Here is a 13,352-nt window from a genome sequence, read left to right on the forward strand (position 1 = left end):
GTACTGCCCTCGCGGCGTACGACGTGTTGTGAGACCCTCCGGTGCGGCCGACCACAGTCGCCCGGACAGAGGACAGAATGCTACACCCTGGCGAGGCAGCAGCAGTTCGCCTTCCCCCGCATGGCTGGAGGACACCTCCTCCGCAGAGCTGGAGGATGGTTTCCACTAGGGCTGGAAAAAAAGCTCGAGGCTCGCGAGCCGGCTCGGGCTCGATCAGGCTCGGCTCGGCTCGGTGAGGCTCGCGAGCCTAAACGAGCCCGAGCCGAGCCTAATTCTGCGGCTCGCTACACTAACGAGCCGAGCCGAACCGGCTCGGTGAGGCTCGCGAGCCGGCTCGAGGCTCGGTCCAAACTACTGCTTACTCGTATCTCCGTTGACCAGTGTGTAAGTGTGCTATTTTGGTCACAATTCACAAGGAACTAGAGTGCAGGGACATAATTTTTTATTATATGGAACATATTGTGCTTCAAATTTGAGCTAATGACTATAATTACTGTTGTTGAGTATTTGAGTGTACCGGCTCGCGAGCCGAGCCGAGCCGGCTCGCGAGCCTATATCGAGCCGAGCCGAGCCTCATTACCGAGCTCGCTAAGTGACCGAGCCGAGCCTGGCTCGGCTCGCTATTCCACCGAGCCTCACCGAGCCGAGCCGAGCCTGGCTCGGCTCGGCTCGTTTCCAGCCCTAGTTTCCACCCCCAGATGCTGGAGGAAGAAGCGGGACGCCAACCCACGCAAAGGCAGGCCCCGGCTCGCCTCGCCCTCCTCCCCAGCAAGGATGATGAAGATCCTTGAAGCTGAGGGCGGGGCAGAGGCCGCAGCCCGGCTTGCTTCTCCCCACCATCGAGCTGGTGGTCACCATACTGGGTGACCATCGATGGGGGAATGCAGTCGGGCTGCCTGATGAAAATCCTTGATGCCGAGCGATGGCTGAAGGGTGCCCACCTCCGTAAGGCTGCGCTCCTCCAACAACGAGACGAAGGCAACGCGGGCGCTCCCCATCCGAGGACTCGGAAGGTGGAAGGATGCAATGCATGAGGAGAGTGCGAAGGCATGGCTACCACCCGGGGGGTCGATCCCTTTTTAAAGGCGGCTCTCCCCACTCGCGTCCTCAGGCGTCGCGGACTAAGTCTTCACTGACGTGCCCCAGGGTCCTCCCCCTACGACACGGGGGCTGGGTCCCACACGTCATGCAAGCTGGCCTAGAACAGAAGAAGCCAAACCGCCGCGCGCGGAGCGTGTAACTGCCCCGCGGTTACAAGCACTCCTCCATCCTCGCCGAAACCGGCGGTTGGAAGGGCGGACCGCCATGCAGGTGGCGAGCAACCGCACCACGGGGGCGCACCCCCTCGACTTCGACGCATCCAGCATGGAGGCCCAGGCCCACACGTCATGTAACCGGCGCGCCGGTTACTACGTGCGAGAAACTGCACCGCCACTTGCGCCAATGCCGCGTCTTCTCGACTGTGGAGCCAGTGACGCGACTCAAGGCAACCCTGCGCATGGCCCAATAGTGCCAACCAAGCACATCGGTCATGGGTCAGTCAGCCGCGGGAGGAGGCACGACGGTCGATATGGCCAAAAGTGGGCCGACAGTGATGGCGGCAGCAGGCGGGCGGAAGCAGCAGTCAAATCGTCTGGAGGCTCGCGTCCCCTCCTGGAGCAGCAGGAGAGCCCTCTCCCACGGCGTAAAGACGACGCGCCCGTGTTCCGTCCCTCGAACGGCCCGCACAACGGCTACCCCGGGAACCACCCGTCCCGTCGCATTAACTTCGCGGCAGGGCAAGCGACACCTTTGGCAGGCGAAGCGGGCGACGCTTCACCTCCGCCATGATGACCACGTCAAAAAAAGGTGCGCCACATCGTTTAAATTCGTATCCTTTTCTTCTTCCCCTTTCTCTCTCTTGCTACAGGGACCGGGAAAGGGATCCTTCTCCGCGAAGGAAGCGGGCCCCGAGCCCTCCTACTGATCAGGGGTTTGAAGGCTGGCCCCTCAGAAGGGTTCGACAGTCGCCCCAGAGCACTCGGGCTTCAGGCTCATTACTGATCAGAGGTTCGAAGGCTGGCCCCTCGAAAAGGTTCGACAGCCGCCTCAGAGCACTCGGGCTCCGCGCCCACTACTGATCAGGGGTTCGAAGGCTGGCCCCTCGAAGGGTTCGACAGTCACCCTAGAGCACGCAGAGCGAGGGATGACTCTGGGTACGTCCGATACATGGCCGAGGCTCGGGCTACGCTCCCGAGGTACCCTAGGACATTTCCGAGACCAGCAGGAGCGATTTTGTAACGGAATCCCATCAGAGGGAGGCATCGAGCCCTCGGACCCTATCAAACGGGACCGGGTCCGGCAAATCACCTGCAGGTACTTTTGGAGCGCGCCTCTGGGCCACTAGCCAACCCTTATCGAACGGGGCACGGGCGTCCACTCGGATCACCCGTTAGCAACTCACTGGAGACACCATGTTCAGCGCCCTCCGAGGGCAACATGGCGCTTCCCCCCTCCTCCTTGCGGAAAGGCGACGAAGGGACGTATGATAAAAGCTGAGTCAGTCCTTGATCGTCCTCTCGCTCTGTGCACAGGCTCAGGGGCTGCTCTCGCAAACCCGGCTCCGGCCAAACCGTTGACAGCGTCAACAAACCAGCCTGAAAACTCGGAACCTGACCATGCACCCGGGCAACGATCAGATCGCATGAGGGAACAACCAGACCGGCCAAGGCATCGCGAAAGGCATTAAGACCTCAGAGGAGTCAAACCACTCCTCCGAGGCCTCGGGGGCTACACCCGGCGGGTGCGCTCGCGCGCACCCACCGGAACAAAATATAACCGAGAAAGGCCGGTCCCCTTGCAAAAAAGTGCGACAAAGCCTCCAAGCGAGTACCAACACTCCCTTTGAGGCTCGGGGGCTACTGTTGGGTACCATAATTAGGGGTACCCCCAACACTCCTAAACTCGGCTGGTAATCACCATCAGCGCAAGCCGTAGAGACTGATGGGCATGATTCAGGTCAAAGCTTCGACCACTCAAGGGATGCGATCTCGCCTCGCCCGAGCCCAGCCTCGGGCAGGAACAGTACTCCTAGACGAATCCACGCCTCGCCCGAGGACCTCCTCAAGCAACGGGCGCACCCTCGACTCGCCCGAGGCCCAGCTCGGGCAGGCTTCGCAGTGAAGCAACCTTGGCCAGATCGCCTCACCAACCGACTGTATCGCAGGAGCATTCAATGCAAGAATCGCCTGACACCTTATACTGACGCGCAGTCCTCAGTCGACAGAGCCGAAGTGACCGCAGTCACTTCGCCCTCCCACTGACCAACCTGACAGGAAAGCAGTGCTGCCTGCCCCGCTCCGACTGTTGTGCCACCCGCCAGGGTGAGGCTGACAGCAGCTGAGTCCAGCCTCAGGCGCCACAGGAAGCTCCGCCTCGCCCGACCCCAGGGCTTGGCCCCCGCCTCGGCCTCAGAAGATGGACTCCGCCTCGCCCGACCCCAGGGCTCGACCTCGACCTCGGAAGGTGGTCTCCACCTCGCCCGACCCCAGGGCTCGGCCTCGACCTCGACCTCGGAAGGTGGTCTCCGCCTCGCCCGACCCTAGGGCCCGGCCTCAACCTCGACCGCGGGCGGAATCGCATCCTCGCCCGACCCCGGCCTCGGCCTCAGGAGGAGTCTCCGCCTCGCCCGACCTTGGGCTCGGACCGACCACGCTGCAGGGGGTGCATCATTACCCTACCCCTAGCTAGCTCAGGCTACGGGGGAACAAGACCGGCGTCCCATCCAGGCTCGCCCCGGTAACAAGTAATGATGGCTCCCCGCGTGCGTCCACGACGACGGTGGTTCTCAGCCCCCTACGGAAGCAAGGAGACGTCAGCAAGGTCCCAGCAGCCCCGACAGCTGTGCTTCTACAGGGCTCAAGCGCTCCTTCGACGGCCACGACATCGCATGCACAGGGCTATAGCACCTCTCCGACAGCCACGTTGGCATGTACATAGGGCTCTGGCTCCTCTCTGCCGGATACGTTAGCATATTGCTACACCCACATTGTACACCTGGACCCTCTCCTTGCATCTATAAAAGGAAGGGACATGGCCCTCATACGAAGAGGGTGGTCGCGCGGGACTCTCTCTTCCTCTCTCTCTCTCACGAACGCTTGTAAACCCCTACTGCAAGCGCACCCACTCTGACGCAGGATAACATGGAGCCGCGGTTTTCTCTCCCCTTCGTGTCCCGTCTCGCGCCAACCCATCTGGGCTTGGGCACGCAGCGACAATTTACTCGTCGGTCCAGGGACCTCCCGGGGTCGAAACGCCGACAATGTCACTAATGACTAACTATTGTTTAGTTTAGAAGTAAATTGTTCATGGTGATTACTACTCCCTCCGTTTCTTTTTAGTTGTCGACACTATTCAGCGACAACTAAAACGAAACGGAGGGATTATTAAGATAGAACAGACCACTCAAACCCGATCCCAAAAAAAAATGAGTACCCGAAACTTTAGACATAGCATCTAGACAGTCTATTTTGAATATTGTTTTTAGACACCTGAAATTCTAAAATCAGGGGAAAAAACCGACCCGAAAATTCGAGGACTATTTCCTAGCGCTGAATGTGTTTGGGATATAAAGGTTTACTTTACACCTGTCATCCATTGGATAGATATCTAATACTATACTAGATTTTATATGAAAGACTGTAGTATGTCATGTTTTTCACTCAGGTATCGTTCACTCTTTTCTTTCTTATAAGGTTTCAAAAATAATACTCTCAGTTCACAAATATATGACGTCGTTGTTTTTTTTCAAAACTTTAACCATTCGCTTATTCAAAAGTATTATTCAAAAAATATAAAATTTCAAGTCACGTTTAAACAACCTTAATTGATAAAACAAATCATGATAAAATAATAACCTACGCTTTTTAATAAGATACGCTTTTTTAATAAGACAAGTAGTCAATGTTTTGAAAAAACAGCAACATATATTTATAAACGGATTTAGTTTTTATATACGTACTATTATATAGAACCAAAAAATTCTTTATTTTTTTATCTATTCCTTCTAACTAAGGGGTTGTTTGTTTCCTAGATGAAGGCTGTATTAGATCAGTAAGGTCCAAGTTTAACTCTTTTCTTATTAAAATACTCTAAGGCCCCGTTTGTTTCGTTGGAATTGAATTCCATTTTGATAATTATAATTTAGACAAAACTAATTAAGTTTATATATTTATATATGTAATATATTTGTATATTATTCTAAATCATATGAGAGAGATAGTTATATACTACATTTATGTTATAGCGAAGCAAGTAGATGAGTGTGCTATAAGTTGTACATCGGAAAAATAGTATGTAAATCTATAGAATCAATTTCCATCTCTCACCCCATGAATTTGAGATAGGCTTATATGATAACTTTGGAAAGTGGTGGAATGTCACATTCTAAAAAAATAGCTTATTCTATTAGTAAGATTCCAATTCCTTGAAATGAAAGGAAACAAACGGGACCTAAGGGTCCGTTTGTTTGATTGGAATTGGTTTGAATTGGAATTTAATTCTTGGGCTGACTTGTTTGGCAAGTTATAGAATTGGAAACTAACTTTCCATCCATTTCTTGGGCTGGAATTAGAAGCCTGCAAAACTTTCCTAACCTAAAACGAGGAAACAAATTCCTCTCTTCAACCCGAGCGTCGTCTCCTCCCGAGCGCCGCGCTACACGCCCGTGCCGCCTCCTCCTCGGACTCGTCTGCGGTGGACGGAGGAGCGCCGCAAGCCCGCCTGCACCGAGTGCCGCACGCCCGAGCGCCGCAAGCTCGCCTGCGCCGAGCGCCGCACGCCCGCCTGTGGTGGACGGAGGAGCTGCATCGGCAGTTCGTCAAGGCCGTCGAGTGCCTCGGTGGCCAGGACGGTGAGTCGGCCCGCTTCTAATACTTCCCTTCTTCTCGGATCCAAAAATAGAATTCCATCCGGCCATGTGGGTCGCTAGGGTTCCATCTGGCCATCCCAATTCACCGAAGGCGGCAGCCCCAGTCTTGATCCACTGCGTGCGGCTTGCCTGTAGGACTCCCCATGCGTGTGGCTTGCCCTTGCCTATAGGACTCCGCATGCGTGCGGCTTGCCCTTGCCTGTAGGACTTCACGTTGCTAGCCAAGCACACCCACCGACCTTCCTCGTATCTCCACATGATGCAGCTACGAGGCTGTAGGATCAATCTTCTCCATGCCAAGCAATGTGCCTTCTCATTTTATCACTAGATTACTTTTCAATTCCACTCAATTTCTAGGAACCAAACAAAGCATAAGTCGATTTTTTTTTAATTTGATATGATCAAATTTATGAAAACAAAAGTCAAAATGTAGACACAAAAATAGATTATTTGCTACACCATATGCACTGGTCTAGTTTCATAAGTATTTATGTTTTATATAAATTTGGTTAAATATATAAAAATGACTCAAACACTTAAAAATCTATATGTTACATAACAAATAATCTCCATGTTGGCTTCTAATAACTTTTTTTGAAGTAGAGACCGAAGCTCTGGCGCTTAATTAAGACGAAAAAATTGTAGTACAAGAAGGTTGCCCAACGTGGAGCCAACACTAGACACACGAAAGGCTAACCCACCAACGCAACACGGAAGAGCACACAAAACTGCCATGAGACATCGTTGCCGAGCATGATTGCAAAGCATCCAACAACCTTGACTTCCCAGGGCACACCCTAGATCCAAATGAAAATAGGCAGACGGCCCGAAGAGAAAGGTCACAACAGGTCATTGTCGTCGAGTTCAAACAAAAGAGCATCTCCAACTTCCAATCTTGATCCTCCGCCCACTCCCGGCTTATGCCTAACCTCCAAAACAATTCAATCCAAAAAGAAGAGGCTTCATCACATGTCATCATTGCCGAACCACATCCTCTACCGTAGCAGCTCCGACTTCACGTTGCAAGTCCCTTACTCTACCCGCTGACCGGACGTCAAGAAGCGAAATCATCAACCGAAGGCGACGTCATGGCCAAGACGAACTTCAATATCGACACCTTTAGGAAGGGAGTGACGTCGAAGACGCCACCGTCACATGTCTGAGATGGACTGGCTTTTTGCCCTTAAAAGACATGAGGAACACGACACCTTCAAGAGGGGAAGCGAAACCCATGGACATCACCATCGTCGAGGTCACGAGCTCGATCAAATTCCATGGAATATCTTCTCACGATAGAAGTATGCCTCTACACGATTCTCCATACGCATTGTCTATTAACTTCATTTATAATTCAGGGGCTCATGGCTGTACCATATAGTTTTTTTGTTGTCTCTTCTACTTAAAAGACTGTTCCACTGTCTCAGGGTTGTACATGCCTTAAAGAGTGAGTTAAGTATTAAATGTACAACTTGTATTTTGGGAGAGTTACCATATAACTAAACTTAATTGGTTATATATGGTATAGTAACATTATAAAGCCTGTTGTAGACTACATTATTCTCCTTGCTCTTAGCACGATAACATGGTAGAAGGGGTTAAGCTATTTTCAATGGATAGCGTCATGCTCATTAATGAAATGCCACATAAGAATTTTTTTTGTTGATGTGGCAAGTTGTATCTTAATCAAGGATTCAAGATACTATTTTGGTATGATATTTTAGGTTATGGCACAAAAAAATGTTTAAGTGCATTCTTATAAACACGATATCACATTAATTAACTAGTTTAAACATATAAGTATGATATTATATATTGTGGAGGGGTATCTTTCTAGCGGTAATGAGTGATGTGCAAGTAGATCTTAGGTGCAGGTGTGTGCAAGCGAGCCCTCTAGGACTTTAGATCATGATTAAACCGTAAATACACCGGTAGTTTGTCAAGGGGTTTTCTGATAAAGCTGCATGAGCTGTTGATTGAGGGGTTTAAGGTTCTGTTTAGAAACAACATAATTTTTAAGAAATCGTTTTTAATTTTTAGCTAGAAGTACAGTTAGCTTCTTGTTTTTTAAGAAACTGTGAATCTAATTTATATAAACCGAGTCATAAACTGATATATATATTTGGAACCATCTCAGTTTTTATAAACCATTTCTTAAAAACTGGGTGGTTTCAAATAGTCCCTAGCCCCTAAGTGTATCATACTCTTCGTCTTATTGGATATTAGAATATAATACTTTGGACTCTTAATAGCCTTAGATAATTAACATGCTTATTGTGAATGGGAGACGTCGCCCGCTTTAACTAATGCACGGAAGAAGAGACATCCGTGTCGTTTCAGATACCTACTACTTGGGACGAGAGATTTGAACGTCGCGCGCGGTGGTTATAAAATTGCATTGTTCCCCTGTCCACCTCTTTCACTTCTTCAGATCTCCCTGGCCTCTCCGGAAGCAAGAACGCCTACCTGCTTTAAGCAAGGTACGTACTACTAGTACTCTCATATTACGAATTCCTGGTGCGGGGTTAAGGTGAAACGCATATTGTCGATATCAGGTACTGCTAGGGTTGATCTGAACGATAATACGATATATTTGCTCATCATTTTTCTTTCCGGGAAACAAGTTTGAATCGCTTACAATTGTTAAATATGAGCGAAGCTTGTTTGTCCTTGCCATAGAATTTAACAGTTGTAGGCTTTTTGGCTACTGTTCTTCATATTGGATAAATATGAATGAGACGAAAGTATCTGCTGTTAATTTTAGTAAATTGCTTGGGTAAAAAAAATTAATTATTAAAATCGATTCAGCGTGTAAGTGTGCGCTAGCTTCAGTAATATTTGAGTTTTTTCGTTTGCTTCGGCGGTTTGGCCTTCGCCTAGCACTAGCAGCCTACTGTATTCCAGTAGAAATTGTGTGCAGTTAGAGGAGACTGCATTTTCACTAATTACTATATCTTCAGTGTACATAAAAAGGCTTGACCAATGTTATTATTTTACGATTTCTCAACTTATTTGTGTACTAGGTGTGTGCCCGTGCGTTGCAACGGGAGTACGCAAATTGATTCATTGTTGTTCTGGCACACGCCTGTCCAGTTCAGACGTGGATCCTTGTTGTCAAAACAGATTCAGATGACCAGACACACACCTTGCTTGTATCGGACAATCTCGTAAGTTCCATCTGAATAGACAACGCGAATTTTACCGCAAAAAAGAAGAAAGAAAAGACCCTAGAAGGACGTGTACTACTCCACTCCTTAACAATCGGTACATGGGAGTAATTGGTAAACGTAAGTATTCTTTATGGATTAGGCTTTTATCTAGATACAGAATAGCTAATGGTAAGACGTATCCGAGAAACTAAACACAATGTTATCACCTCGAACTGGATAGGAGAGAGCTCTCATGTGTGGCGGCGAAGTCGCTTCTGGAGCTTGCGGAGCTTGTGCTTGTTCATCTTACACTTGTGCTGAGCATAGCTGCCTCACGAACTACTTGCGACTGTCAAAAGAACAAATAGGGTCAACACGATTGAACATCAAACTACATAATACATGAAAAAAAGAAGACATGGAAAATATGTAGTTCTACACGCCTATTGTTGATGCACCATCGGTATTGCACGAATCAACTTGTGCTGATGCTAGTACATCATCCAAAGTTGCAGTCTGCTTGTCCTTCATCTGCTCTACATTGTCCTGTACCCCCTGCTGCCACATCCTAATCTGCACCTCGATCACCCTCTGCTCCTCCTATCTAAAACTCCCCAACTCCAACCAAAATAGGTGAGCTTGGTATCCAGGTGCATCAATAGAAAAAATGGATTTCGCGTGTAGATGACAAGATGTAAAATGGATTTAGTACACTGCCCCTTAATAACAAAAAATAAATCGTGTGTCGCTAGCGTGGTACAATTTCTGGGGACACCAAATCCTTGGGAAGTCAGGAAGGCACGTAGGAGGACCGTGTACGAACGTGAAAGAGGTACTACATGTACGGGTCTTATTTACCAAAACTGTATCATGGGAACAGTCGGACGGACAGTGCCCCCAAAATCATTAGTAGCATGCTTCATTAATCACGGTACGGCGCGGCGGCAGCAGGCGGTGAAGGTCAGCACGCCACGGTGCGTCTCCAACGAGGCATCGCGTCGCATCTCCACTCGTCCTCCAGCTGCTGGGGTTGCCGTCACCGTCAGGCGAGGTCGTCGCCTCGTGAGGAACAGGAACTCGATATTGCTTGTACTTCCCGGTGGCCTCCGCGGTCCGGTGTCCCATCCCGTTCTCCAACCTGATGAGCGATCAGGCACTGTTCTCCAATAAACGGGCACCGCACGACAAACCCCGGGCGGCAGTGGGGAGGAGAAGTATCCTGATGAAGAGCACAAGTGCAAGCACCTGTGGGATGAGAAACACAGCAGCTGCCTCAAGGTAGTTTAACACCCTGGAATTGGCAGAAAAAGACCACCTGCGGTCATGCCACCTCTGATTCCACATTCGAACATAGAGCACAATGAATGTGATAGTCCACCCAACAGCAACAAGCACCTTGAGCACCATCCGTACTGCGAGAAATATAGTATCCGTCCTCACGAGGCTGTATTGTGTGCCTGCATCAAGCACTGCCTGCACAATGCGCAGCGCAGCCCAGGTGATGAACACAGACAGCACCCGGATCTGGATGTCACGGTAGCGTAGGCTAAACCACGGAGTGTGGCCATCCCATGCAACGATCATTGCTGCTTGAAAGAACAGAATGAGCATCACCCATACCCGATCAAAGCTGCGGTACACATTCCAGAACGACCTCTGCTCAACAAAACCAGTCTTGCCAATACGCCCGGGGTTTCCTGGCTTTATAAAGAAGCTCCTCGCTGGTGACAGGGGCCACTGGAGCCGCCTGAAAACTCTGCGGCTCCAGAAGTACTCATTCACATCATCATAGTTCCTCCAGGCCGAGTGTGGCTTGGTCCCATTCCGGCTGAACTTCACCTCAGCCTCGAGCACGTCATATATCGGCTTCACAACCTTGTCAAGGAAAGCATCCACACCGTGCACCGCAGGAACTGATGGTCGCCCAGTCTCGATATCAATCGACTGGTCGATGACATGGTTGAGATCGAGTGCCATGTAGTGGAAGATGTAGCAGAGGCACTCCGGCATGAACCTCAAATTGGCCGCCTCGCCCCAGATGAGGAGGTAGAGGGCGGTGTACAGTAGGTCGCGGCGTGTGTCAGGGCCGACCCCCTGAGCGACACGGCGTCCGCCGCTGGGCACATGGACGTGCGGCCTCTTGCCGAGGTAGGAGCACCAGGTCTTGTAGTTCTTGAGGAGCTTCCTCCGGATGTCCCGCGCGATGGAGTGGTGCAGCACGTCGGCGGGGTGGTCGGTGGGGAGGGTGCCGCCTGCGCGGAGCTGCGCGTTGGCGAGGAGGAGCACGAGGTGCTCCCGCTGGTTACGGACGTTGTCGAGCTGGAAGCCGCAGGTGGCGCCGAGCCAGTCGAAGAGGTCGGCACGGAAGGCGTCCCAGCCGCGGGCGAGCGGCGGCAGGTCCGCCGCGTGCGCCAGCGCCTCCACGGCCGCGCGCACCTCCGGGAACCGTAGCGACTAGCGACGGGTGCTCCCCTTGCATCACCATGTCGTGGATCGGGATGATGTTGTAAGCCGGTGGCTCCGGGTACCCCCCTCCTCCCGCCGCCGCCGCTGCAGCCGCGGTGGCGGCGGCGCGGCGGTTGCGGAGGAGGCTCATCCTCACGGCTAGCGGTCGCGGAGCTGCAAAAACGGGGAAGGCGTCAGCGCCCAGCCTCAGTGACGAGTGCGGACTGAGAAATCAAGCCATTATCGGGAGCAAGAGGAGTACATGGGAATTTGGGGGGGGGGGGGGGGGTGACTGCGAGATTGCGGTGACGCGATGCGGCGCTGAGTTGGGAATCATGTGATGGGAATGGGATGAGCCGTTTGCGTTTGTTTGCTTCAGCTTTTGCCGCTGCGAATCGCGCGCGGGGTTCGCGACGTTCGCGGCCGGAGGGATGGCTTGGCTGGGGTTTTCGGCACGCGGACGTGCAGGCGGGGATCGTGGCGTTCGGGGCGGCGGGGATCGATCGGGGCGGCGGGGCGGTAGTTGGGGTTTTCGGCATGCGGGCGTGCAGGCGGGGATCGTGGCGTTCGGGGCGGCGGGGATCGCGGCGATCGAGGCGGTGGTTGGGGTTTTCGGCATGCGGGCGTGCAGGCGGGGATCGCGGCGATCGGGGCGGCGGGGCGGTGGTTGGGGGTTTTCGGCATGCGAAGTGGATGGCGGGGGCAGTCTACAGTGCGGTCATAATAGTTGTAGAGATTAGGATTAGCTGCACTGCACCACACCTTGTTAAAATCACCTATACATGCATTGTATTTATTCAGTCGTAGGTTTCTATCCTTGCCTTCTGTTTTCTAATGGGTTCTTGCTTCTGCAAGTGGAAATTAATTTGTGTGTTTTTGTGTTGTTTGGTGCATTTTTTTATAAAGATTACTGTTATGTTTGTTATGCTCATGCAGGATGAAGATCTTTGTGAAAAGCTCAACCGGTCGGACAGTATGCCTCAGGGTACACCCAGCAGATACCGTGCATACCGTGAAGACAAAGATTCAGGAACAGCAATACCTTGTTTATGATGGAGTGCAGCTCGAGGACGATCGTACACTGGCTGACTACGGCATCGAACATAAATCTGTGCTTGACCTCAAAGAAAAGATGCAAATCTTTATAGTGGAAACACTAGCAGGCACAACCATCACTCTTGAGGTTGAAAGTTCAGAGACTATCGACAACATCAAGGAAAGGATTAAAGAAAGTGAGGGCTTTCCCAAGGGTCAGCAGTGTCTCATATTTGACAACAAGCAGCTAGAGGACAACAGCACCTTGGCGGACAACAACATTTCCGAGGGGTCTACCCTCCTCCTTGTCCTCCGCCACATGCTTCTCAGAGGAACTATGCATATCTCCATATACATGTTCTCGGGAAAGGTAGTCACTCTTGAAGTTAAGAGGTCAGATACGATCGATAATGTCAAATTAAAGATCTATGAGAAGACCCATACTCGGCACATACAGCAAATGATAATATTTGATGGGATCAAGCTGGAGGGCAGCAAGACCCTTGCATACTATGGCATAGAGGATGGGGATACCCTACATATGATGCCCTGCTTGTGTGGCTGCTAAGGTTGATGTATTGCATGGTCATCAGTCATCTTTCTTTCGTGCATTGGTGTGTGTTATCAGTAAAAGCAGCATTGTATTGCTGCAGCCTCTTTCCAGTACTGCTGGTCTATGAGTAAAACTATCCTGAGATCATATGGTAACAGTCTCCTACGATCTGCAGTTACTATAAAACGCTGCTTTCTTTTCTTTTTCAAATAGTAACTCTTTTTTTTCCCTAAAAAAACGTCCACTTTAGTTCATTTCAGAAAAA

At 50.9% G+C, this 13,352-nt stretch overlaps 1 protein-coding gene and 1 pseudogene across 2 annotated transcripts; one reads left to right on the forward strand and one right to left on the reverse strand.

The window, feature by feature from the left end:
• The first annotated feature begins 5,417 nt into the window (after positions 1-5,417).
• LOC103652895 (polyubiquitin) lies at positions 5,418-13,252 on the forward strand. Of its 2 annotated transcripts, XM_020552478.3 has the most exons (3): positions 5,418-5,890; positions 8,337-8,385; positions 12,436-13,252. In XM_020552478.3, the coding sequence occupies exon 3, from the start codon at positions 12,437-12,439 to the stop codon at positions 13,100-13,102; it is 666 nt and encodes a 221-aa protein (XP_020408067.1). In that variant the 5' UTR covers positions 5,418-5,890; positions 8,337-8,385; position 12,436; the 3' UTR covers positions 13,103-13,252. The 2 variants fall into 2 exon arrangements, with proteins under 2 accessions (XP_020408067.1, XP_008678105.1); XM_008679883.4 differs by lacking the exon at positions 8,337-8,385.
• On the reverse strand, positions 10,856-11,776 carry LOC118476884 (callose synthase 11-like; annotated as a pseudogene).
• Positions 13,253-13,352: the final 100 nt, after the last annotated feature.

The sequence above is a fragment of the Zea mays genome, chromosome 4 (assembly GCF_902167145.1).
Source record: "Zea mays cultivar B73 chromosome 4, Zm-B73-REFERENCE-NAM-5.0, whole genome shotgun sequence".
NCBI lineage: Eukaryota > Viridiplantae > Streptophyta > Magnoliopsida > Poales > Poaceae > Zea > Zea mays.

Excerpts from the sequence above, each read along its gene's own strand:
- LOC103652895 (XM_020552478.3), top strand. The coding sequence starts at position 12,437 with ATGAAGATCTTTGTGAAAAGCTCAACCGGTCGGACAGTATGCCTCAGG.